At 40.5% G+C, this 24910-nt stretch overlaps 1 protein-coding gene across 1 annotated transcript in view; it reads left to right on the top strand.

The window, feature by feature from the left end:
- The window catches only part of LOC144528870 (hippocalcin-like protein 4), a 31131-nt gene that overhangs the window by 5069 nt on the left and 1152 nt on the right, over nucleotides 1–24910 (top strand). The window contains exons 2-3 of the mRNA XM_078267723.1: nucleotides 21731–21906; nucleotides 24499–24714. Of these exons, the coding sequence (XP_078123849.1) occupies nucleotides 21745–21906; nucleotides 24499–24714 (378 nt within the window). The 5' untranslated portion in view covers nucleotides 21731–21744. The remainder of the gene's footprint in view (nucleotides 1–21730; nucleotides 21907–24498; nucleotides 24715–24910) is intronic.

The following is a 24910-nucleotide window of genomic DNA, read 5'->3' as shown; positions in this document are numbered from 1 at the left end:
ATAAACTGGAGACTGCATACAAGCTGATATATGGGTCTGATAACATTTTAATAAATCATAATCGGACCTAACAGGATGCAAGTGTTTCTGTGACTTCCTGTTCAGCCTGAAGGCTGCTTCAAATGGCTGTAAACTGTCCGACTTGACCGCGGCTTTTTGTCACCGCCCCCCGGCTGCTGCCGCCTGGTCCCATTCACTTTACAGGCGAGGCACAGCTCATCTCGAACGAGCCTAATGTGTGTCACATTTTTGTACTAAATACATTTGCTGGGGATTACTACACTTTTATCAGAAGCGGAATTGGAAATCAGTCAGGGCCAATGTTTGCAGTGTCCACATCAGTGCCAAAACAAAAAGAGACGCTGGCAAAATTAGCAAAACAGTCTATCTCAAGGATGTAGACCCTATACATTGTATCAATACATTAGTCTTCAAATATGAAAATAATGATTAAAGAGTTTGCATTGAAAAGGAAACATTGTGTAAATCTACAATAGAGTTATGTGCTACACTTATTTCTGAATTCAACCATTTTAAGCAAATATGTTCCACTAGATTATAAAACCACATCCTTTAGTGCTTTTTACACATTTTCCATACTTTTGCATGTATTACAGAGAGTGCTATGAAGATATGGTCAGTTTTGTCACTGTCTGAAATGCAAGTGGTTCTCGCATTGCCAGACCTATTTCCACAGCGCTGTGGAGTAAGGTCTGGCTACTCCACACATACATGCATTCTGGGATATGACAAAAAAAAAAAAACATGGGTTGTTTGCATTTCTTTAAACCAATCACAATCGTCCTGGGCAGCGTTAAACTCTGGACGCAGAGACGCTGGCTCTCTATTTTTTCCAACGAATGTTTCTGGTGATCCGTGTACGATGGAGAACTGGCCAGCAGAATGTTTATTGTCTGTGTCCATATCTTGCCGTGCGTAATAAGCTTTATCCATATCAGGCGGGCAAACATGGTAGCACGTCCCTGTTAGATAGTAAATGCCGTAAACACATTCATTGTAAATCTTTACAATCATTTACCAAAAGAACCGAGCAGGCCTGCTTTATTGCATGATCCAACTTTTTGTCAAAACTTGCCATTTTCAGCATGTAGCTCAAAGGTTGTTGCTGCTGTAGTGAAGGGATTTTGAGAATGGCAACACAGAGAGCAGAAGGGGAGGGACAACAAAGCCTCTATTGCGCCAGACTAAAGTTAAAGTGACTATATGTAACTTTTTAATGTTTCTAAAGTCATTTTTCATACAATGGTCTTAAATGACTTGTAACAGCAAATGAGACTAACAGTGAAAAGAACGCTATTTTATGTAGTTTTTAGTAAGGCATCTGCCCGGTTTTGATTTTTCCCGCAAAGTCACAAAATGATTTGTGGCAGGTAGACGGCGCTACAGAGCAAACATTCCGATGGGAAACAGATTTCTTTGCAAACACCAGAAAAGCCAGTGTTAGCGTATGCCAGCGGAGCCAGGTAAAAGGAAGCAGGAGATTTCTTTATATAGGCCTAATTGTATTTTAATGTTATTGCAGAAGTTATCTGTTGTAGTTGTGGCTGATAGCTACTGGGGCAGGGCCATCACAGAAAAGAAGGAAATTAAACAAAGAACAACTAAAAGCTGAAAGGGAAAGACAACGGACAAATCACGAGTCACACTCTGCCGGGCTATTAACAGATGGAGACAATTACGGGATTGTAAATGATTCAAAACAGACCCAGAATTGGCCCTCAGGTATGTAAAAAATGTCTATTTTATTCATAAATTAACTTTAGATTGCGCGATGGTTGTACGTCAGTAGCCGACATTAAATTACGCCCCCCTTCCATTTAGCGCAGACGTTTTATACCTTTTATTCCGTGTTTGTGTTGGCCTACTATTTTCTTTTCCCTTGTCCCACTGTACTTGTGTAAAGCGTCCGTGGCTTTCATGAAATGCGCTATATTAATCTAAGTTATTATTACGTTGGTTGCTTCAACAAACTCCTAATGCTTTAGAGACAGTGATATCCGGTTTAGCTCCCAATACATCTAAAGTAGGCTAAGTTACCGTACGCAATACTTGAAATGCAACGATGCATCTGTAACTTATTATCTTATTGTAAATTCATTATTATTTGTCTGAGCAAAACATTCATCGCAACTATATAGACCTCCCCATAACGCTGACTCAGTAATATACAGTGGGCAATACAGCACCGTAAAGAAAAGACCTTTAGGACAGCAGGTGTGGTAAAAACTAGAGATGGCCCGATTCCATTTTTTGCTTCCCGATACCGATTCCGATACCTGAACTTGAGTATCGGCCGATACCGAGTACCGATCCGATACCAATGTGTCATATATTTTATTATGTTTTAACAACTGCATACTACTATCCCTGTATGGATGTGATATGATTTCTATCTTTGTTGTCGGTCTGGCTCAGGTTAAACTCTTTGTGAAACATGAACAAACACAAACAATGAACGCCACAGAACTTTCTTTTATTATCCAGTTTGACAGTCAGTTATAACGGAAAAAGAACATAAATAAACTACTTTAATGTAGATTTTCTTTAGGGCTTTATTACGTGGTATTGGATCGGTGCATAAACTCCAGTACTTCCTGATACCGATGCCAGCGTTTTAGGCAGTATCGGCTCATCTCTAGTAAAAACACTACCACTTTTGTCCAAAGCGGCCGCTAGAATCAACACAATCTGAAAGTTACATATAGCCTTTATACTTTAAAATGACACAAATAGCAGCTTTGAACACAATGTTCTGACATTATTCTGTAGGTTGCTGGATGTTGACTGGCCACCTATCAGCAGTTTTTGTTTCAGAACACATTACATGGTGATGAGAGGATAGTGGAGGTAAAGGTAAGTGCTGCAGGCATTTGTCCTATGCTCCCCTGTTCTCTCTGACAAGCCTTTCAACACACTACACAATTATCACACTAATACCATATATGTGTGTGTGTGTGTGTGTGTGTGTGTGTGTGTGTGTGTGTTTACAGGACAGTGCTACATTTTTTCTAGAGCCTGTTAGTGCCTGGCGCTGGAACACCTGAGCCTTAGATCCAAACAACTCTCCACCAGGGCTTATGTAATATAGAAAGTTTGTTTTTGTGTGTTTGTGCATATGAGTGTGTGTGTATGTGCGCTGGCATCTTTCCACTTCTGCCCGAGTATAAATGTGTCGCCAGAATATTATTAGCCACATTTTACAAGGCTGTGCAGGTCTGGTAGGGCACAGACGGAAACAAAAGGCCGAAATTAGAGCAGCACTCAGACATGAGTCACCCAGACTTCAGTAAATGTGTAACAGTTGTGGCAATAAAGAAATACCCAGGTGAATGAATGATGTTTTGGAGAGATGGGAGATAAAGGTTAGAAGAGAAACTGACTCATAAGGGCGCGCAGCCGTTTTGTCCCCCGTGTTTCTCCCCAGGCTAGACATGCTGCCAGGTCTTAAATTAGAGTTTGAACTGCACTGAGGTGAGCTGCGTTTCTATAGCGATGCATCCTTCCTGATCCAGTCACCAGAGAGATATATGTAGATAAGAATATGGAGATCATATTGATAAGAAGCAACACCTTAGCACCAACGTGTTTTTTCAGAACTCTGTAATTACTTACAGTACACAACCATCTATTTTCACTCGACATTAACAAGGAATTCACCATTTATAAAGACTGATATGATGCTGACGTTGTTGGTTATAATCATCGATAGCGGATACTTTTCAAACATTCAAACCATGCTAACACAATTACTATAACTTCTACTACTATTTCTATCACTTTTACATCTACTAGGCTACTACAACTATATTAGAACTGCTACTGTCACTACTACCTAGGGTTATGGTTGAAAAAAAGAATATTTTCCTGATAATTATACTTCCCGAAATAGCAAAAAAGAGTGGGCGATATGCATAAAATCTTCTATTGCAGTATATCTAATTTTAGATTGTAATTTTGATATTGAATGAATGAAAATGTAATACAAAAAACTGTTCATGGATAAGACCAACGAGATTATTGTATGTCATCACATGCTATACATTTAAAATGGCTAAAATTACAAACACCTAATAGAAGACAAAGCTGTTTTAAATCTTTTGGGGTAAAAACAAGTCTGTGGGGGCAGGTCTAAGTCAAGTCACAAGCAGGTTCAAGCAAAAAGTCACTTTATACTTTTTTTTACCATTGCGAGCATTCAAGTGGTGTGGGAATAATCGGTGAAATGAGTTCCCGACTGGGAAAATTCACACTGCAATAACATATAGGGCATGTCATAAAGTGCCCTTTAGCTTGCATTGGTTTACTAGGTCAAAAACGATTTTTTTTTAGGTCTCAATCCAAGAATTGCGTTTGTCAGCTCTCATGTAAATTAAGTCCAAGTCAAGACTCAAGACCTCATTTTCGTGACTTCAGTCTTGCTCAAATCAAAGCCTCAAGTCTGCAGCTCTGCAACCAGAGATTAAAGCAAGAACATGGAACTTGTGAAACAAGCAATGACACTCTTTCATTCACAAATAAAAAGCTGAATTCATAAGCAATAAAACGCACACTTTCGCTCAGATCAATACGGTCAGGGGGTAGGGCTGGGGCAATACAGTATAATCGATTCCCCCAATTGTTTGACTGATCTGATATTGATTAATAAAATCCCCAAATCAATCTTTTAATGTATGCCTTTCACCATGGATGTACAACCCACCACACAGTGTTTGGGGGTCAACTCTTAATGTAAACATCATGGGTGTGTGGACCCCAGAAGAGTAGCTAACTGCTACGGCATCAGCTTATGGGGATCCTTTTAATAAACAATAAACCATGGTGTATTACAAAAATGATTTGAGGGTTGCTTATTACTTGTACAATTTACAGCACGAGTTTTATATCCAAGCAAAACTGGTGTTGTACCCGAGATTTCCCTAACCTAATTGATAGCGAATTGGAAATGTAATCGAATCGAGACCTTGTGAATCCGAATCGATTCGGGAAATCATTGGCAGTACCCAGCCCTATCGGGGTTTGCTGCTACAGGTCTACTTGGTCTGGTATAACAAGTAGCGTATGTTATTAAACTTTAGATAGGTATTGCTGTGTAAAAGCCATAGACAGTATATAAGAATGGACCAACAGATCCCGTTGCTCTGGACGGAGACCAGTGAAGGCCTTTAGAAGCACTTTTCCGGTGATGGCTGAGCGTTACTGCGCAGCCTCCAACTGAGATAGACAACGTAAATGTGCCGTGAGCAACGTGTCTGAAAGTTGTAAGTCTTCTGGTAGCTGTGCCAAGAGAAATCTCAATTATTCCCAATCTTGCAGAGACGGAGAGCGTAGGTATATGTAAGGAGATAACATGGACACAGGCTAATTATTGCTAACTAAAATGCTAGTTAACATTAGTAATTAAACTTAAACAGCTAATGTGAGATATATAGGTATATGTAAGGAGATGACATGGACACAGGCTAATTATTGCTAACTAAAATGCTAGTTAACATTAGTAATTAAACTTAAACAGCTAATGTGAGACGAAACTGCCTGCGCACTTCTCCTGTACTGTACGGTAATTCCTCTACTATGCGACAGTAAGTCACGTGGTTATGACACAATCGTTATTTTTACAAAAACGTCTGCTACGGAGCCATAACGTGAGATACGAGGTAATGGAGCCTTTTATCCATTGTCGTGTTTCTTTAAAAATAAACAATGGACAAATAGAGTCTTTAAATGCTTCAGATGTAAAGTTATTCGCTGTCAAAGTGGCGCCAAAATGAATGGCAGTCAATGGAATGCTAACGGGAGGTAATGGCTTATTAGCATCAAAATGGCGCCATAGGAGGTTCACGGTCCGAGGAGAAGCTTACCCCCTTGGTAAAAGCTTGTCTACACAGGAAGTGTTTCAGCCATGTTTTTCAGCCCATCTTGCACGTCTGACAGAACAGATACGCTTCTTTTTTACATCAGTCCAGCTGTCCACACAGCTTGCGTAATGGCCAGCGCTTCACTCATGCTTTTTACGTATGTAACTGCGACCCGAAGCAAATTCGTACGAGTCTTTCCAATGTTTTTCCAGTGTAACTACAGTGATTTTGTGTTTGACTCTGAGCGCTGCAGAAACCCATGTGACCTACACAAATACAGACTGAAGCGGCTGCTGCTTTACCAACGTGCTGCATAAGCCAGAGATCTTTAACAGGGGGTCGGCGACCCTTAGGGGGTCCTCAGAGTTACTCCAGGGGGGCAGCCAAATTTTTGTTTGGGCATTCTTTTCTTTTCAAAATTGAAAGTCTGAAAATATACATCGATACATATTAATCCAACATATTATTAGCAAAGGTAAATTGGCCTCTACGTCAAAAAATAATAACATTACACAACATTGATGATGGTTAATAGATAAGGTAGCCACTATGATAACCATCCACAGATTTAGTTAAGCTTAAGGATTCACTGTGCCTTCCACATGTATGTTTAACATTAAAACATGTATAAATAATGTACGATATACATCTACCCAGTTTAATATGCAATTCAGTTTTATACAATATATGTTGTAAGGGGTTGCAGCCCCATCTCTCTTTCAGCTAAGGGGTCCTTGGCCTAAAAAAACCTGTAACTGATATCACTGAGTCAGTTCAAACAAATCAATTCGCAAACAAACACATATTACTGGTTTAATCACAAAAGCAAAACAAGAAGTAAACACAGCGTACCTCAACAGGAGTCCTTTCCTGTTTCCTGCTTGTGGCGTCAATCCACTTTTTCTCAATCAGCTCTCTCAATGCTGCCGTCTTTAAAGAGACTCTCTGGAAATAAAGAGAAATGTCTTTAAAAGTAGCCAAGGTATGGCAAAATCTCTGATATTTGAAAATGTTTTACTGTCTCAAGGTATACTATGTTGTCACAGCATTAGATGAGATCTTATCTTCAACTGGAATCTTTAATTTGGACTGCAGAATTTTGTGAGATGTTACCACGATATGACCATATCATCACAATATAATACTTACTTTTAATACAAAATTATTACTCAGTCCTGCTGCTATAGCACTAATGAAAAGACAACATTCATGCATACGTACAGTATGTATACAGAAATTTCATGAAATTAAATTTAAAATCAGGTTGCTTTCAGTAAACAACCAGTGTACTAGTTTATTGTATCTAGTCAAACACAGAGCATCATGTGGGTTGGGATGAGGAAGACACTGGCCAATATTTATATTTCAATAACCCCCCCCCCCCCCACATCGGGCCCATATATCAGTCTGCCAATTGCTCAGGTCCAGTTGGCAGATAGACTGTTCTGATTGGCTGAAAGCATCATGTACTGCTGGGACGGCTGTTTGGCAGTGAGCCAGGCAACTGTTGTCAAGACAAAGAAATTGTTCTATTTCACTTTTTGGTGAGCTGCCATGAAGATCATTCAGGGTGTGGTTTATCATCCACATATCAATAACCCTGTCCATCCACGTCTCATCAGATTTCTATACTGTATCATTTCTTTCTCTCTCTCACACACACACACACACACACACACACACACACACATTTCAGTGTAGTCCATGGCCAGAGTTGGTATTGGGCTGGTCCTATTGATTGTTCTCCTATTGCTGCTATGGTCCATTGTACTTTTTCCACTCTCACAAAGGTTATTGCAATTGCGCGCGCGCACACACACACACACACACACACACACACACACACACACACACACACACACACACACACACACACACACACACACACATTCACTATCTTTGTGGGGACCCGTCATTGACATAATGCATTCCCTAGCCCCTTACACTAACCTTAACCATCACAACTAAATGCCTAACCTTAACCCTCACCCTAACCATAACCATAACCTTATTCTAACCCTAAAACCAAGTCTTAACCCTCAAACAGCCCTTTAACCTTGTGGGGTCCAGCATTTTGGGTCCCACAAGGCTGTGCAGACCCCACAAGTATACTGTATTCCCCGGTTTTTGGACCCCACGAATATAGTAAAACAAGCACGCACACGCACACACACACACACACACACACACACACACACACACACACACACACACACACAGGAAATGACTATTGCATGGGAGGCCTAGCTTCCCATTTTTGCTCTCTTTCCAACTCAATTACAGCTTTTGCCAACTAATCATTTTCGGTCACAGGGTTGACAACACATTTTCCCCTCTGGGCTACGTTCAGTTAAAGCCTGAGTGGCTGAGCCTCATAATAATGACAGTGTAAGCCCACTGCTTTTCGACCTTGCTTTGCTCCTTGTGTTGACTCTTGCTGTGAGTGTCCAGAAAGGAAAACTTTTTTGTCATAATAAATATATAGGTGGTGTTGGGAGCAAATGAAGCCTCGGGAAATGAACCCTTTTGCGAACCAATTTGCTGGAAATCTTTGATGCTTCCAGAGGCTTCATCCCACCATCACTAGGAAACACACAGCCCCAGTTTAGTTTCAGTTAGATTTGTTAAGTTGCAGGTTTGAACAGTTCGTGTTTGTTTCTTCACACTCACCTGTTCTCTGTTACTTTGTCTGGTCCCCCATTCAGGACATGTTTGGGGAGGAGCCGTCGAGCTTTTCCTGTGTATTTATGTTTAATGACGTCATCACTGACATTATTGGACCGAACCAACTGATGGGGTTTCTTGTGTGTAGAGATATTTCATGTGTTTGTTTGATGCATTTGAGGGGTTATTGTGGGCACAGTAAACATTTCCATGGTAACAGCGAGTTGGACCAATCAGAGACGTTGCTGTTACGCTTAGGATTGTGGGTAGTTTACAGTAGTATTTCTCCATAAGATCGCAAATAAAACATGTTTTTCTTAAAGGAACACGCCGACGTATTGGAACTTTAGCTTATTCACCGTATCCCCCAGAGTTAGATAAGTCCATACATACCCTTCTCATCTCCGTGCGTGTTGTAACGTTGTCCGACGGCTCCACCGGTAGCTTAGCCTAGCACGGATCCTGGAGGTAATCGGTTCCAACTAGCCTACTGCTCCGAATAAGTGACAAAATAACACCAACATGTTCCTATTTACATGTTGTGATTTGTATAGTCACAGCGTGTACAAATAACAAGGTCACATGAGACACAGCCATCTTCTAACCGTATATAAACTGGGAACTATATTCTCAGAAAGGCGAAGCATTGCTACTCTGCTCGGGGCTTCTCAGGTGCTGCAAGCATATCACTCCGCCCAAGTAGCAGAAGTAGCAGTGCTTCGCCTTCTGAGAATAGTTCCCAGTATGTATACTCTGTAGCTAAAACAGAGAACTCAACACACAGGGTGAAAAGAGGAGCTGCAGCAATGTGCAGTACAACAAAAATATGGTGTTTTTTGAAAATTAAACCATGTAAACCTATTCTGGTACAACCTCTAAATACAATTATGAACCTGAAAATGAGCATAATGTGAGCACTTTAAAAAAAGGTTGGTTTCATACAGACTTCTAGCTTCTACAGGAGCAGAAACATTCGCTACACAACCCCATAGCTTGTGGTCAGTCTACCTCGGATGGTTTAGACCTCATGGTTACTAATTAAAATCCTTATGGAGAAAACCAATGGGATTTGTACTTCTGGAACCACACTGTTGAACTCTATAAAGGCATTTGCATTTTGCTGCTCAGGGAGGGAAAAAAATAATCGATTGCTTGTACAGAGTATAGATGAGAAGCCACGCTGCCACAAACTCATGCTTGGTTTTATCTGTATGGTACGAGTAGATGTTGTTATGTTGCTCAAGTTTTCTTTTGATAGTTTCATTTTATTTTATTTTTTTTCATTTTAAAGGTCTCACTTAAAAGTGTGGAATTCATGAAGTCTGCCTCCCTATCAATTGTTTTGACACTCGCTACGCTACATGAGACTCGTATCACAAAATGAAAAAATCACAATCACAATTTCCTGGTGATGATATTCAATTTACATCTAATTCTTAAACATTGAAATCTTTCCCAGCTGGAACCAGGAAAATGTGTGGCATTTTTTGCTAAATAAACCACTTTAAACAATTAGAAAAATTGTTGTTTCATTGACTAATTGATTTAACGACTCATAATGTCAGCACTATTCATCACCCCATTCATCAATTACAGGCAGCACTCACTTTTTATTATTTCATCTTCAATGCACCATCCACGACGAGATACATCACTGGACCTTCATCCTCAGTCCAACATACAGTTATTACTTCACTAGTCTATATCCTTCGTTCCACTTCCGGGATTGCTCCGTTGGTGACGGAAATTCCGTCGGATTTCACTCATTTTGGCCGGATATCTGTTGCCTTGGGCTTCCTTTCTGTTGTCATTTTAAACTCTGGTGGCTTTATGAGGACTATGGTTAACTGCTCCTCAGATCTCTGCAGGGTAAATCCAGACAGCTAGCTAGACTATCTGTCCAATCTGAGTTTTCTGTTGCACGACTAAAACAACTTTTGAACGTACACACGTTCCACCAAAACAAGTTCCTTCCAGAGGCTATTTTGCAGAGGCACTGTGGCTCTGCCTGGCGCTTAGCGTTGCCCAAGACGATTGTGATTGGTTTAAAGAAATGCCAATAAACCAGAGCACGTTTTCTCCCATCCCGGAATGCTGTGTGGACTAGCCAGACCCTCCTCCACAGCGCTGTGGAGGAAGGTCTGGCAAAGCGAGACTATTACTTTTACGAACAGGCCCACTACAGAGAGGCCCACTGGAACAAGAGGTCTCAGTATTTTCTGATTTATGTCATATAGAGCTGTAACAATTCCACATTTTGCTGTACAATAAATTGTCTCTTTCAGTCCAATTTAAACATATGTATTTATTTATTACATTTTTTAAACAAATTAAAGTTTTGATTGAATTCCAGGATACATCTTTTGGTTATATATCACAGTCATGTGACCCAGATAATGTAATAACACAGGTACACAGCCTATGAAGTAAACCACGCCTCTTTATTATCATTAAAAAAAAATTCTAACTGGATCTCCCCCCTTGTAATTTTTGTTGCCATAAACGTGTATAGGGTCAAGTGCCAACAGCTAACAATTGAAATAATAATAAAAATATATAGCGAGACCAATACACACTTATAATATGAAATAGTTCCAATTTGGCACATCTAAACAAAATCAACCATTACCAGTCATAAGCCTGAAGACTTTAGCCAATGTTAGGAATTTATTGCGGTTAAACAAAGACGCCACGGTTATGTAAAAGAAAAATTAGGTTAGAAAATGAGGTAATAATTGTTACAGGCTCTATGTCACAAGAGCACAAAGCTTCACCACGGCACCAGATCACAGTAAAGTGACATCACACTGTCCTGGAGTACATATATAGATACATATAGTTTGCTGTTGCGTTACATGACCCATTGCTTCCGTAAAGCCGTGCCAGTGCATCTCTCTCACACACTCCACGTAACCCCGCCCCTTCAAACAGTCAGCGCTCTCTCTAACAGCATCTAAAGACTGGAATATGTCGCCAATGCAGATAAGAGAACTAAATACTTAGCGTTGTTTTAGCTGAAGAAATGGCTTATTGATAATCAGATATGTGCACATTAGACTGCTGCCTGCCTGTTGACCTTTTCTGCCTGCCTGCAGATTTTTCTTGTTTTGTTGCTTGCTGTCTAATGTGTAACGTTACTTGTTGTTGTGCATTGTGCCTGTTTGAATGTTGGTCTGTGTATGTTGCTTTTACGTGCTGACTGCATTAAGTCATTGCATTGTATTTTATTTTATTTAGGTTGCCGGTTTTGGACATACAAGGTTTTCCCCCGACAGCGATGATTTGTTAGTCCTCAGATGCCACTGTAAGAACTGCTTGATGAATAGCACTCATGGCATAATAACAAGTGCCTTGACTTTAAGAAAACTGCCATCCAAATGTGAGCTTTATTACTTCTGACTCTGGCACGCGGACATGTTTAACTATAGCTTATCCAATCAGTTAGATTGTCATCAAGCTGGGCTGGCAAACACGCACACACACGCACACACACACACACACACACACAAACACAGTGACACATACAAAGTCTCCCACGCATTTACAACTCAGATTAGACTGTTTACTCTTAGTCTCACAGCTGGAATAAACATGCGTTAAAGCCCTTCAGATTTAATAAGATACATGTCTTTCTCTATTGAACGCCTGTTGGGACAATTTTCTACAAGCTCTGCTTATCCATCTCCCTGCTGCTACGCCCTGCTACGTCCTGCTACACCCCGTAACGCCCTGCAGTGCCCTGCTACACCATGAACTACTACAACTACTATTTCTAGTCATAGTTCCATTATCTTTATTGTGACTGTTATTGCCACTGTTCATCACACCCCCAACCGGCACCGTCAGACACCGCCTACCAAGAGCCTGGGTCTGTCCCAGGTTTCTCCCTAAACAACACAGTCTCACTCCCTACTCGTCAAATGGTCAATAACCCTGGCGTTAATTCTCAACGCCAGGGGGGTACCCGTCGCGTTATTTTTTGACGAGGGGGTCCGTCAGATAGAAATTCATGTTAATCCCTCACCGTCAGATATAGACGAAAGAAAAAACACGGCCCCTTGACTCGAAATCTGTGACAGTTTTATTATTGGTATTTGTAGCCCAATAACCGCTGTTTTAATCAACATTTTTCACCAGATATTATCATGGTTTATATGTATTTCTTTTAATGTTATTATTTTGGTCTATTTCGGCCAGGGAAGCTGGATTGCTTGTTTGTTTATTTATATTTTTTAAACTATAACGCTAGATCTATCAACATTTATTTAGATGTTATCCAGGTATTCATTTCTTTATTTTAATAATAATATTTCGGTCTTATTACCGGTGAAATATTACAGTATACTGTAATACAGAACATTACGATATGATCCGAGCTAGACGCATTCAAAGCCGGTATCCCACAATGTAACGCGGGCATTCATTCACAGAATCGGAGAGCAATCAGCGGGTTTTTAACGCCAGTATCGCTTCAATGTACATATATACAGTCAGTGGTTTAGTCACCAGCAACAACACGTTGCTCAGCTTTGTTCCAGTAAGTTATGCACCGTAATAACGTTTATAAACGAATCCGCGGAATACTCCGGAAGTGACGCAGTACGTCCCGCTCAGCGGATAAGAAGATAAAAATACATAATATTCGTAATATTGATGTTTTTGTCTAACGTTGTATTTGAGGATGTAAACAATAAAGATATTAATAATAATAAAATACAGTTTCATGTATTGTTTTTTCATGTATTGTGTGTTCGGTCGGCCGGCGGGCGGCGGCAATCTGAAATGGAATGAAGCCAGCAGCCGCGGCAGACAGCAGAAACACAGGAGTCGACCATGTCCCCCCAACCACCCCGGAAGAACTACAAAGCTTTGTAACAGCTTCTTTGGCGTCTCTTATGGGAGTTGTAGTTTTTAAATATATTGGTATATTTCTCATAATTAGAAGTTGGCAGTGTATAATTGTGGATACACCCTGGGGTTTTTTGGGATAGGGAACACACTGGTATTATCAGATTTTAAAAATATAATCGTTAAATAGGTGAAAATAGCTTATTACCATATTTAACAGTGCTTACAGTGGGTAAACGTTGGTGACCACATATACATGACAGCTGAGGTCCAGAGCTTTCTATAACAGCTGGTCCTATGTTTGTAGCACCTTCTGTTGCTAAATGTCAAGCCTTCAAAGATGGACTGGGTTCAAGGTTCAGAGGTCAATATTTCAAAGCAGGAGTAATGTATCCTCTTCAGACTGACATATGTTACTGTCCAGGTTGAGACCTTTCCAACGATGTGTTTGATATAGTCCTACGACAACGTTTTAATTTTTTACACATCATGGAGACCATGTTGCAGGTGATACTTTATTGTCCCCAGAGGGATATCTGCCTTGAGTTCAAATGCTTCACACATAACACTTGACATATTGTTTTATCATACAGCTGACATGTACTTACAATAAAAAAAAAAAACATAAACAAAGTGATATGTAGTCAGACTGAAGCATATTATCAGCCACAATCTATTGTTCATCTTTCACAAACAGTGACAAGAGCAACACACAACCATATAATATATCATGAAGCTATTCCCCTGCAGCCTCAAGCAACATTATTTAAAGTTTGAATTGAGGTAGGTCCAAATTAGGCCTATAGTTTAGAAATGTTAAGTTTACCCATATCTTGTGCCAGAGGATAAGAGCTCATACTTAGCATGGAGAATAAAGATCAGACCATATTATCTGTGCTTGCCTAGAGAGACTGGTTTCTATTCCTCTCCACAACCTTCATGACAATCATATATAACATAAACCCTCTGATTCACCGTGAGTGTCTGCTCTAAATGATAACACACACTTTGAACACGGGCTTCCAGCCAAAGGTGTTGTCCATATGAACACCAAGGTGCCTATAGGAGCAGAGCCGATGGATTGGTTCATCATTTATGACCTCTGATAGCCTCTGGCCCATGTCACGACCCTTTCCTCGGTGAAATTGTTGAATGAGATGTGTGAGTTTTGTCTGTGTGCAGTATGTAGGCTGAGGTAGAAGTGTGTCAAAAATGCCAAAACACATGTTGTACATGTACACATACCCATACAAAGCTACATACATCTTACTCTGTAAACAAAGACCTCGGCAACAATCTGATTATCTTTTTACTTTCCTGAAAATGCTTCCTAAAACTAGTCCCTTCTTAATTTTGAAAAGGTAGTCTCAGTAAAGGCAGCAAAGGTTAGGATGGCTACAAGCTGTAAACACGGTGATTGATATGAGGATCATCTTCTGAATATAATTATTAATATGTTAGGCCTACCATAAATTGATATTTCAAAAAAGTCATTTATTTAAAAGAACTAATAATGCAGTGTGATATTAAATCAAGCTAAGTCTCACACATAAATATGCTCATGTTTTTTTTTCCCTTTAGTCTTTGCTATTAATAGTCATCAACTGCAAAATTAGAAAATTGCGTTTTTAAATAAGTATGTATGGAAAATAAAATAAAAAATGCTTCTCTTTGTATATAGTTTATTGTTTTTCACAACAGTACAAGTCAAAACAAATGCCCATTAGTCAAACAAGCCATTAGGCTGTATTTCTAAACACTCAACTGTAGGTTTTTTATATAGTATATATAAGGCAAATCAAAGTGCTTAGCATAAAACACAATTTTTTCATTATTGGTATTTTATTGTGTAAATTCTTACGTGCAACATTCTTTCACAGACGAGGAGCGGTAATTACTACGTCACTTCCGCGGATGTTTTTAAACGTTTTATGTCCGCATTGCATTGTGGGATATCGGCTTTGAATGCGTCTAGCTCGGATCATATCCTAATGTTCTGTATTACAGTATACTGTAATATTTCATCGGTAATAAGACCGAAATATTATTATTAAAATAAAGAAATGAATACCATGATAACAGCTAAATAAATGTTGATAGATCTAGCGTTATAGTTTAAAAAATATAAATAAACAAACAAGCAATCCAGCTTCCCTGGCCGAAATAGACCGAAATAATAACATTAAAAGAAATACATATAAACCATGATAATATCTGGTGAAAAATGTTGATTAAAACAGCGGTTATTAGGCTCAAAATACCAATAATAAAACTGTCACAGAGTTCGAGTTAAGGGGGCGTGTCTTTTCTTTCGTCTATATCTGACGGTGAGGGATTAACATGAATGTCTATCTGACGTTGAAAATTAATGCCAGGGTTCCTTGACCATGCGTCATACATTTGACCAGTAGGGATTGAGACTGTGTTGCCCTAAAAGGACGTTTTCCTCACCACTCGAGGTTTCTGCCTAAAAGGAAGTTTTGTGGTGTAGACCTACTCCATCTGTTAAGTGTCTGGAGATAACTCTTGTTATGATTTGATACTATAAATACAATTGAATTGAATTGAATCTTTCTCCGTCCTTCCAGCTTCATCGCCTTTTCAGTCCCTGTCTCTCTCCCTGTCTTTCTATTTGTCTTTTCCCTCAGAGGTGTGAGTCCAGATCCCCCCTTTTTCACACACAGCCTCTTCTCGCTGTGTCCATTCTCCTCCTGTATTATAATTTTTTATGTCAGTGTATGAGTGTCTATAATATGTAAATTCCAGGGAGCGCCTGTGTATGTGATGGAGCTACAAATCTGGTTGTCCCTGGTTGAAGCTGGTATGTTTGTGCGTGCGTGTGTGTGTGTGCTTGGGCCGGCGTGTTGATGTAAAGGGACTGTCAAAGAGGTCATGGCGTACAAAAACAGCGTATCAACTGGCGCAATATACACATTGCGAAAGGCTGCAACATATCGCAAAAGACACTCCGAGATTATATGATTAGAAAACTGCACTTTGAAATGTAACTGTCATTCTTTTTTTAGTGGTGCCTTTTATATGCAATGTTCAATTTGTTCAAGACAAGAATGTTGGAAATGATTTCCTTTCATTTGTTTTAAAATCAACAAGCAATTTGTTGAATTTTAGCAGAATACTGAAAGCAGCAGAAATGCAGAGCAGAGTAAACTTTAATATCAGTTTATTTATCGCAAGTAATATCGTTATTGTGATATTCAACAACATTATCGCATATTTTCCATGGTTTCCTCATTCCTCTTGCAGACCTATTACATTTTGGATATCCTAATATCGTGATATGACAGAAGTTTGGTCTTTTCCTGGTTTTAGTGATGTCATTTTATGAAATGACCAGGCTTACTAGCTGTTTTATTGTTTGCCTTTACCCACTTAGTTATTCTATCCACAATATTGATGATTATTTATCAAAGCTGTTGTGTAAATATTTTGTAAAAGCACCAATAGTCAACCCTGCAATATCGCCGCAATATCGACATTTACGTATTTGGTCATAAATATTGTGATATTTGATTTTCTTCATATCACCCAGCCCTACTGTAATTGTGGGGAAAAATAAAGTTATTTCATATTAGCACCACAGGGAGTGAGTTTGAATGCACTGACATTACCGAGTTTTAATCGTGTGTAACCTGTTATGGGTTCATCATTGCCAAAACTGAAATTGGTAATTTTGTGCTAAAGCTAATGATAATTGAAATATGCCAGACTATTGCTGCCCATGCTTAACGTCCCAAGTCTTCTATTCATTCCAAACTTACTTCCTGTGAGCAAGCAAATAGTTCCAAATCTCAAATCAGTCTAATAATCAGACTGAATGTCCATTTTGTTTTACTTAAGTTATTCAGACTCACATCATGTCCATGTTAACCAGTTTCTGGTTTGAAAGGGGGTCGTATTGTTTTGTTTTGCCTTAACCAATCAGTAGTGCGTTCCATAACACAGGGTGATTGCTAGGAGCAGTTAACTTACTGTAATGGTGATTGAAGAAAGAGGCCAATTTGAAGCAGTATTATTGATTTATTTGGCTTCTTGGAGGCAGCAGAGCAATCTAGAAACTAGGGGTGCATGATATATCGACTCAATATCGTTATCGCAATAACTCCCCTTTTTATTGTATCTGCTCTTAAAAAAGACAGTTACTGAATGTAACTGTCTTTTTCTGCCTTTTGTCTGAACACGGCAGACAAAAGGCAAAAACAAAAAAAAGCAGCTCCTGGAAAATCAGCAAGTAACATCAGTAGGCAAAAATGTATTATGGTCTGTCACTGCATTGATGCAGAATCATCCAGTTCCGCATTGGAATGCATCATTGCAGTGATTAATGTCCACAGCCCCGATAAACAGTAGGGGTGGGGGAAAGAAAATCCATTCTTGGATGCATCGCGATTCTCTCTTGAAAGATTATGACTCGATGGAGAAAATTCAACATCCACATTTGTTGTAAATGTAAATACAAACACACATACAGTATATATATATATAAACACACAGTGAGAACAAATAAAATAATGTATAGAAATACATTTTTCGATGCATCAAGATGCATCAATAATCGTTTCATCTTCGTATCGTAGCCCTCTAAATCGGAATCGACTCGGAGGTGCCTAAAGATTCCCATGCCTAATAAACAGGTACATCAAGAGTCCATATTCTATGCATTCATATGTCTGCCTTTTCATTCTTTGTTTCTCTTAACACAACAATCATGTCTTTACTGCAACACACGCATACCCTAGTTTGACATAGGGCATTTGGCACCCATATATGTGTTAATGCACTCATATAGGCATCAGCTTCTCCAAGGCAGGCAAAAATATTAAAACGGCATTGAAGCCAGTTGATTCCACAGAGATTTGATTTATATGCTAATCCAAGAAAAATAAACACAGAGGCTTATCTCCAGATAACATCCAACACATGAATAGTCTCCCACAATAGATTATTTGCCTCAGTAAGATGAACTGGCAGAGACCTGAGCACTTGACGATTAGGAGAAACCTACGGCTTGCCTGTGTTGCCGTAGTGAGCAGTGCTTATTTTGATTCTTTCAGATGGGATAAGTTTCCAGTGTGCCTGGCTAGTCACGCCTCTCCCTGGCTTCCACAGGATACTCTATTATCCGCTATGTTTGCTTCCCTAACAGAGGGATACAATCTCATCTGCCTCAGTCAAAGACAATACACAATGTTGCTTGTGTGTGTGTGTGTGTGTGTGTGTGTGTGTGTGTGTGTGTGTGTGTGTGTGTGTGTGTGTGTGTGTGTGTGTGTGTGTGTGTGTGTGTGTGTGTGTGTGTGTGTGTGTGTGTTCAGGAGGTTACAAGCCAAAATTAACCCACCGCTTGTGGCACAAGTTGGTACGTTTGGTGTGTGTATGTCTTTGTTGATGCAGTGAGTGATTTACTGTACAGAGCTATACCTGAGAGGACACTTACACTGATTTAGATGCATTCTGGGATAGGAGAAAAAAAACACTCTGGGTTGTTTGCATTTCCTTAAACCAATCACAATTGTCGGCGGTGCTAAGCTCCGGACGCAGCGACGGTCGGGAAGGAACTTGTCATTTGCTCTTACCAGTGTATCTCCGTGTGTATTTCGTCCACAGCAAATCCCACCAATCTCTCCCAAAACGTCCCAGTTAGATAGCAAATGCCGTAAACATATTCTTTGTAAATCTTTACGTTGACAATGTATTTGAAGGGGTGTGCATAAGACTGACATGACAATGTCATTATTACGATATGACACCTGTCATGAACTTGAAGGAGTCATTTTGAGTATTCATGACTGTTGTCATTAAGTGTCATTTGGTAAATTATGACACTTTAGCATTGTTAGCATTGTCCGAGATTAGCATTGTCCGAGATTTCTTTGTCATGACAAGTTGACTTTAACGAAGACAACAATCCCCGTGCTATGACAACATGACATTAAACTAGACAATACAACCTGTCGATGTCTTTGTAACGACAACTTGACATTATCCTAGACAACATCATAAATATGTCATGACAGGCCCAATTATCAAACTTTAATAAAATATTTAGCTCTACGTGTTAACATGACATTAAAATGTCAAAAGAGGTTGGTTTTTACATTGTCGTCAAACTAGTCTTATAACGTTTAAGACATCTTAATGACAAGTCCAAAGTGTTACCATCTTTACAATCATTCCTCGAAAGAATCAAGCTGGCCTGCCTTGTTGCCCAATCCAAATTTTCTTCTTCAAACTTCCATTCTAAATGTAGACCTGCTGCTTGAGGCAGAGAGTCCTACGAGAGCAGGTGGAGTGGAATACCTTGAGTTTAATATGATCTCCATCCACAGTGCCCTCTTGCCTCTCAGGGGAAAATGGCGGTGCAGGTGATGCTGCCACAACATGAACACCTTTATGTATTTCTTCTCCACACTGCTGCCCCAAAACATCTGTCTGCACCCATCCTGCAGCAGTTAACAGTGTGAAACTGTGTGTGAGCATGTGTCTAAGCACGTATTTGTGTCCGTGCAAAGACAAGCGCTTGCTCATTACACAAATAGCTTCAAAAATAATTCCGAACTTAAAAGATCCTGAGTCAACTCTGATCATTTGTGTCACTGCACATTTCATTTCAGAGTCCTTTGTGAAAATGGAACACTCACAAATGCTTTTTTTTTATGGTTGACACATGCTGGTTTCTGCTATAAATACAATAAAAGTGGAAGCTATTTTCCGGCAATAACTGAAAAAAGTCAAAGATGTTTAAATGTTGCCAGACTGCATTGAACAGATGGATACCCAGCTGACCCAGTCACTGATACATCTTTGATTGCACCTGCAGTTTACAGGCATATTTCTTTCCTTTTCTGTCTGCACAGTCATTCTTTTCTTTTCTCAAACAACCATAACATGTTTCTCTGAGAAGAGAGAACTTACATTTTTGTGTTTCAACTTGAGAAGATCACAGGTGACCTTTTCAAAACAAGTTCAAGCTGGAATGTCCTTTTATTGCTCTTCTTCTAAACTCTGGGCTCTCCTGTGCGTCCCACTTGTCATGGGAATACAAAGTCCAAGATATTTGCGCCGTTTCCAGTGACTTGGGGTTTAGTTGCCTCTTTCTCCATGACTCACTCGGCATAAAGCATGACAGGATTATGTTTCGGCCTCTAAACTGTCCCTGCACACACTCTCTCTCTCTCCGCAATTTAGAGGAGGTTTTGTGGCCCCTTGGCTCGGCTGCGTCCCTGGCGTCAAAGTGCGAAAGCTGTCAGACAGGGCTATGAGTCAGGGATGGCGTCATGATAAAGGCACTGCAGTGGTTCTCAGCCATGTGGATATGTGTGTGTGTGTGTGTGTGTGTGTGTGTGTGTGTGGTGAGGAGCCAGGGTAATGGGCCATTTTATGGCCCATATAGCGGTGATGTTATCAGGGGCTTTGCTCACACAGGGTGATTATGTTGGTAGGATGATTTGAGACATTAGAATGATATGAGGCATCATAGAAATGGTAAGCACTTTGTAGCCTTTGACCTTTATTCTACTTGTCCAATGCAGATTTACTGTTTTATACTTTTTTTTATATGAATAGGGAAAAATGCACCTTAACTAACACTGACATTAGATCAACATCAATGTAAATGTACCGGTGTTAGCACAACAGCTATTTTTTTAACTGTAGTCTCGAAGTTGTAGAGTTGGGTCGTAGCAGCAGCAGTTGAGCGGGTTTCATGCTTCTTGTGTTCAGCACGGTCGGGGCGCTGCGGACGGAGCATATGGTCACCGCGGCGCAAACCGTCTCATCTTTCATACTGATTGCTGTCAGAGCGGTCAGAACGGCTCAAAGAACTTCTTCTCTCGTGTCGCCAATCATTGCAATGCGGTCTATGCGACCACACGTGTTGTTACAAAATCTTGAAGGTGCGCGGCTCGGCGCCAAGCGCCCAGGGCATGGTCCCCCAGCACATGGTCGCCCAGCGCACTGTCGCCAAGCACACCGTGCCGACCGCGCTGAATGCAAGAAGCATGAAACAGCTTTTAGAGTTTGTTTCATTTTTTATAATAAGTCTAATTGGCTTGCTTTGTTGTAGTGTGTATATGTGTGCGCATGTTTTATACTGTATCTTTTAACACACAAAGCCACATAAAGACAATGCAGCTCTCCTGTGTGTGTCACTGTGCAGGTGATTCCTTGTTTTCAAAGAGACCAGTGCTGTTGCAACACAGGGGCATAACTGCTGTTGCTGTGGTTTGTTTAGTGTCTCCTCAACTGTGTGCTCACACTGTCGCTCCCTCTCTCTCTCTCTCTCTCTCTCTCTCTCTCTCTCTCTCTCTCTGTCCCCGTACCCCCAGAGAGGTGAAGCAACATGGGGAAACACAACAGCAAGCTGGCTCCAGAGGTTCTGGACGACCTGACCAAGAACACCGAATTCAACGAGGCAGAGCTCAAGCAGTGGTACAAAGGCTTCCTCAAAGACTGTCCCTCTGGCATCCTCAACCTGGATGAGTTCCAGCAGCTCTATGTGAAGGTGAGGCTGAGGCGGAGGGCAGGAGACAGGCATGAATAGGGAAAGGAAGCAGAGGAAGTGAAATCATGGCAGTTTATTATGTAGTAATAAGTAGGGCTGGGGTCTTTACACAAAGTTGGGTAATGCAGTGTTTTCTCAAAGTTTACTGCAATGAAAATTGTTCTCATTGTTTTTTTCCATAGTTATATATATGAAAAAAGTTACCTCTTACATAGAAAGCTTATGTTTCCGTGGCTGACTAATGGTCCTCTACTTTGGGCATAGACTGTGACTCTGTTGATGCCTAAAACTCCCTCAGAACATTCCAGAGCCTTTGAGATGGTACAGCGCCACAGCAACACAATCAATGACTCCCAAAACGACATATATGACCGTTTCAGACATATGTCATATGTACCATTGTAAAAGAAAGAGTCGCAGTTTTAAACACGTGGTTAACGTGAAAGAGTCAAAGTTTGAAACGGAACTACTTTGTCAGGTTTAGGAAAAGATCATGGTTTCGGTTAAAATTAGTACATTTGTTACGTAACTTCAGTTACGTACGTAAGCTAGGTATGCTATGTAGTTGTCTTGAGTGTTTTTTTAAGCACTATGTAACATGGATTTTTGGTTTTACCTTGGACACAAAAAGCGGCCTCCTGTGTTTGTTTGACCCATCCATACACCCCGAGATCCTCCCTACGTAGACTTTGTCACTCTTTTTACTAAGTCACCAGACTTCCTCTTTTGCTGCCGTCCAGTGCAGTGGCGTAGGCAGAAATAGTATTTTGGGCGTAGAAGTAGCAAACAGGACAAACAAAAAACTAAAAAACAGCTACAATTTTACCTTCAACATACTGCATTACAACGGCAATAGCAGTACTGTCTACAACGTGCTCAACCAACAAAGCTCAGTCTAAAAAGTTACACAACAATATAGACAAAAACCTGTTCACTGCTAAAATATATTTGCACCGGCAGAACCAGCAGCATTGGCTCTGCACAGCACTGTTATAAAATGTATCATTTTATTGCACAAAGTTGCAACTAAACATGAACCCAAACAGCATGACATAGAATAGCCGACATCAGACAGAAATCGCACATGTAACATATCCTTTGTGCATTCATAACAGCATTGTTGCTTCAGAACTGTGGTCAGATCATAAGCAGCTACCAGCAGTAAAAGAAAATCAAAGAATGAAAACTTCCAGCCAAGCATTGTTTGAATTATGAAAGATAAAATGAAAAGTGGCCAGCAAGGCGCCAAATCTTAGACAGTGTATCGAGTCCATGGCAGTGACAGGATCAAAGAAAACTAAAAACTACATCACTCACAGATAAGTTATCTTCTTATTTAATGTGGGCAAAACACAAACGCGTCCATACCACTTTAAAGAGAAGCCATTGTTGTCGCAGTAACTTTTAACAGTACTTTGCTTAACACATCCATGGGACATTGTCTAAAAAGCCAGCTAGCTAACGTTAGCTGCGGAAGGCAGCCCTGAGAGTCTGCCTGTTGTTACCATAGCAAGCAATTACGTTCCGAAGCCTTCCTAACAGTGCCGCCCTGGCCCATTACTGACTACGCGCCTGGTCCAGTGTTGTAGAACTCAAGATCGGTCTTGGTCTCGAGACCAGTCTCAAGACCACTTTTTGAAAGTCTCGGTCTCATCTCGGAATCAACTGCATTTTTACTCTGTCTTGTCTCGATTTAAAATAAAAAGGACTCTGGATTTTATTTCAAGACTGGTCAAGACCATAACTTGATTGCTTTATTAAGGCATTTCTCATGATACACGTATGACAATTGAAGAGGTGAATATTAAGAGAAGAATATTTTGTGTTTCGTGGGTGTTTTTATGGGAATGTGGATCTTTCAGATCAATTTGAGGAGTGCCTATGGTTAGCATTAGCAATTTATCGTGGCATGCAATGTGGGACTCACACTGGTCTGGTGTTGGTCTTGACTCGGTCTCACCCTGCTTTGGTCTTGGTCTTGACTCGGTCTCCATACACCCTGGTCTTGGTGATGACTTGGTCTCGGTTTAGGTGGTCTTAGTCTCGCATTGCCAGACCTCCCTCAACAGCGCCGCGGAGGAGGGTCTGACTAGTCCACACAACATTCCGGGATGGGAGAAAAACTTTAATCCAATCACAATTGTCTTGGGCGGTGCTAAGCTCCGCACGGAGCCACTGTGCCTCTATAGTCCTCAGAAATCCACCGGAGTTTAAAATTCCAACACAAAGAAAGCGGAAGGTAACGGATATCGGCTGAAAAGACATGCATCTGGCGGAATTTCCGGCGGCACCGGAGCAATCACGGTAGTGGAACGTCGTGGATATAGACTAGGGTGGTCTTGACTACAACACTGCTGCCATCATAATTACTACGCCCACTAGAGCTCCCCGCCAAACATTATACATAAATATGGGTCATAATAAGCTGCTTGCCCAGACAGCAGACATCAAGATATCCTGACTTTAAATCCTTAGTATGGGTCAAATTCTAAAAACATTGGATCCATCTTTGCCCATACTGTAACTCAAAAGGGGCAATTAATGAAGTGATGCACAATGTAACTGTAACTTTTCTCATTTTCCACTCTCCAGTTTTTTCCATATGGTGATGCCTCAAAGTTTGCCCAGCATGCGTTTCGGACATTTGACAAGAACGGCGATGGGACCATCGACTTCAGAGAGTTCATCTGCGCCCTGTCCATCACCTCCAGGGGCAGCTTCGAGCAGAAACTCAACTGGGCCTTCAACATGTATGATCTGGACGGGGATGGGAAAATTACACGCATGGAGATGCTGGAGATCATCGAGGTATGCGTTTGTGAGGAGGGAGTTAGTGTGCGCCTGAGGTTTTACTGAGTAAAAGTCGTGTCCTCCACAAAATGTAATCTGGGCTTCCCCCAGCAGTGAACATGTTCTCTTTATGGCTCTCTTTGTGATTTCTTCAGCTTTATTTGAATGCCAGCTACAGTTTCAGCGGGCCGAGGCAACAGGAAATGAACGTTTG

The sequence above is a fragment of the Sander vitreus genome, chromosome 14, assembly GCF_031162955.1.
Source record: "Sander vitreus isolate 19-12246 chromosome 14, sanVit1, whole genome shotgun sequence".
Taxonomy (NCBI): Eukaryota; Metazoa; Chordata; class Actinopteri; order Perciformes; family Percidae; genus Sander; species Sander vitreus.
Note: the sequence above shows the minus strand (reverse complement) of the source record. Positions and strands in the feature narration are given on the sequence as shown.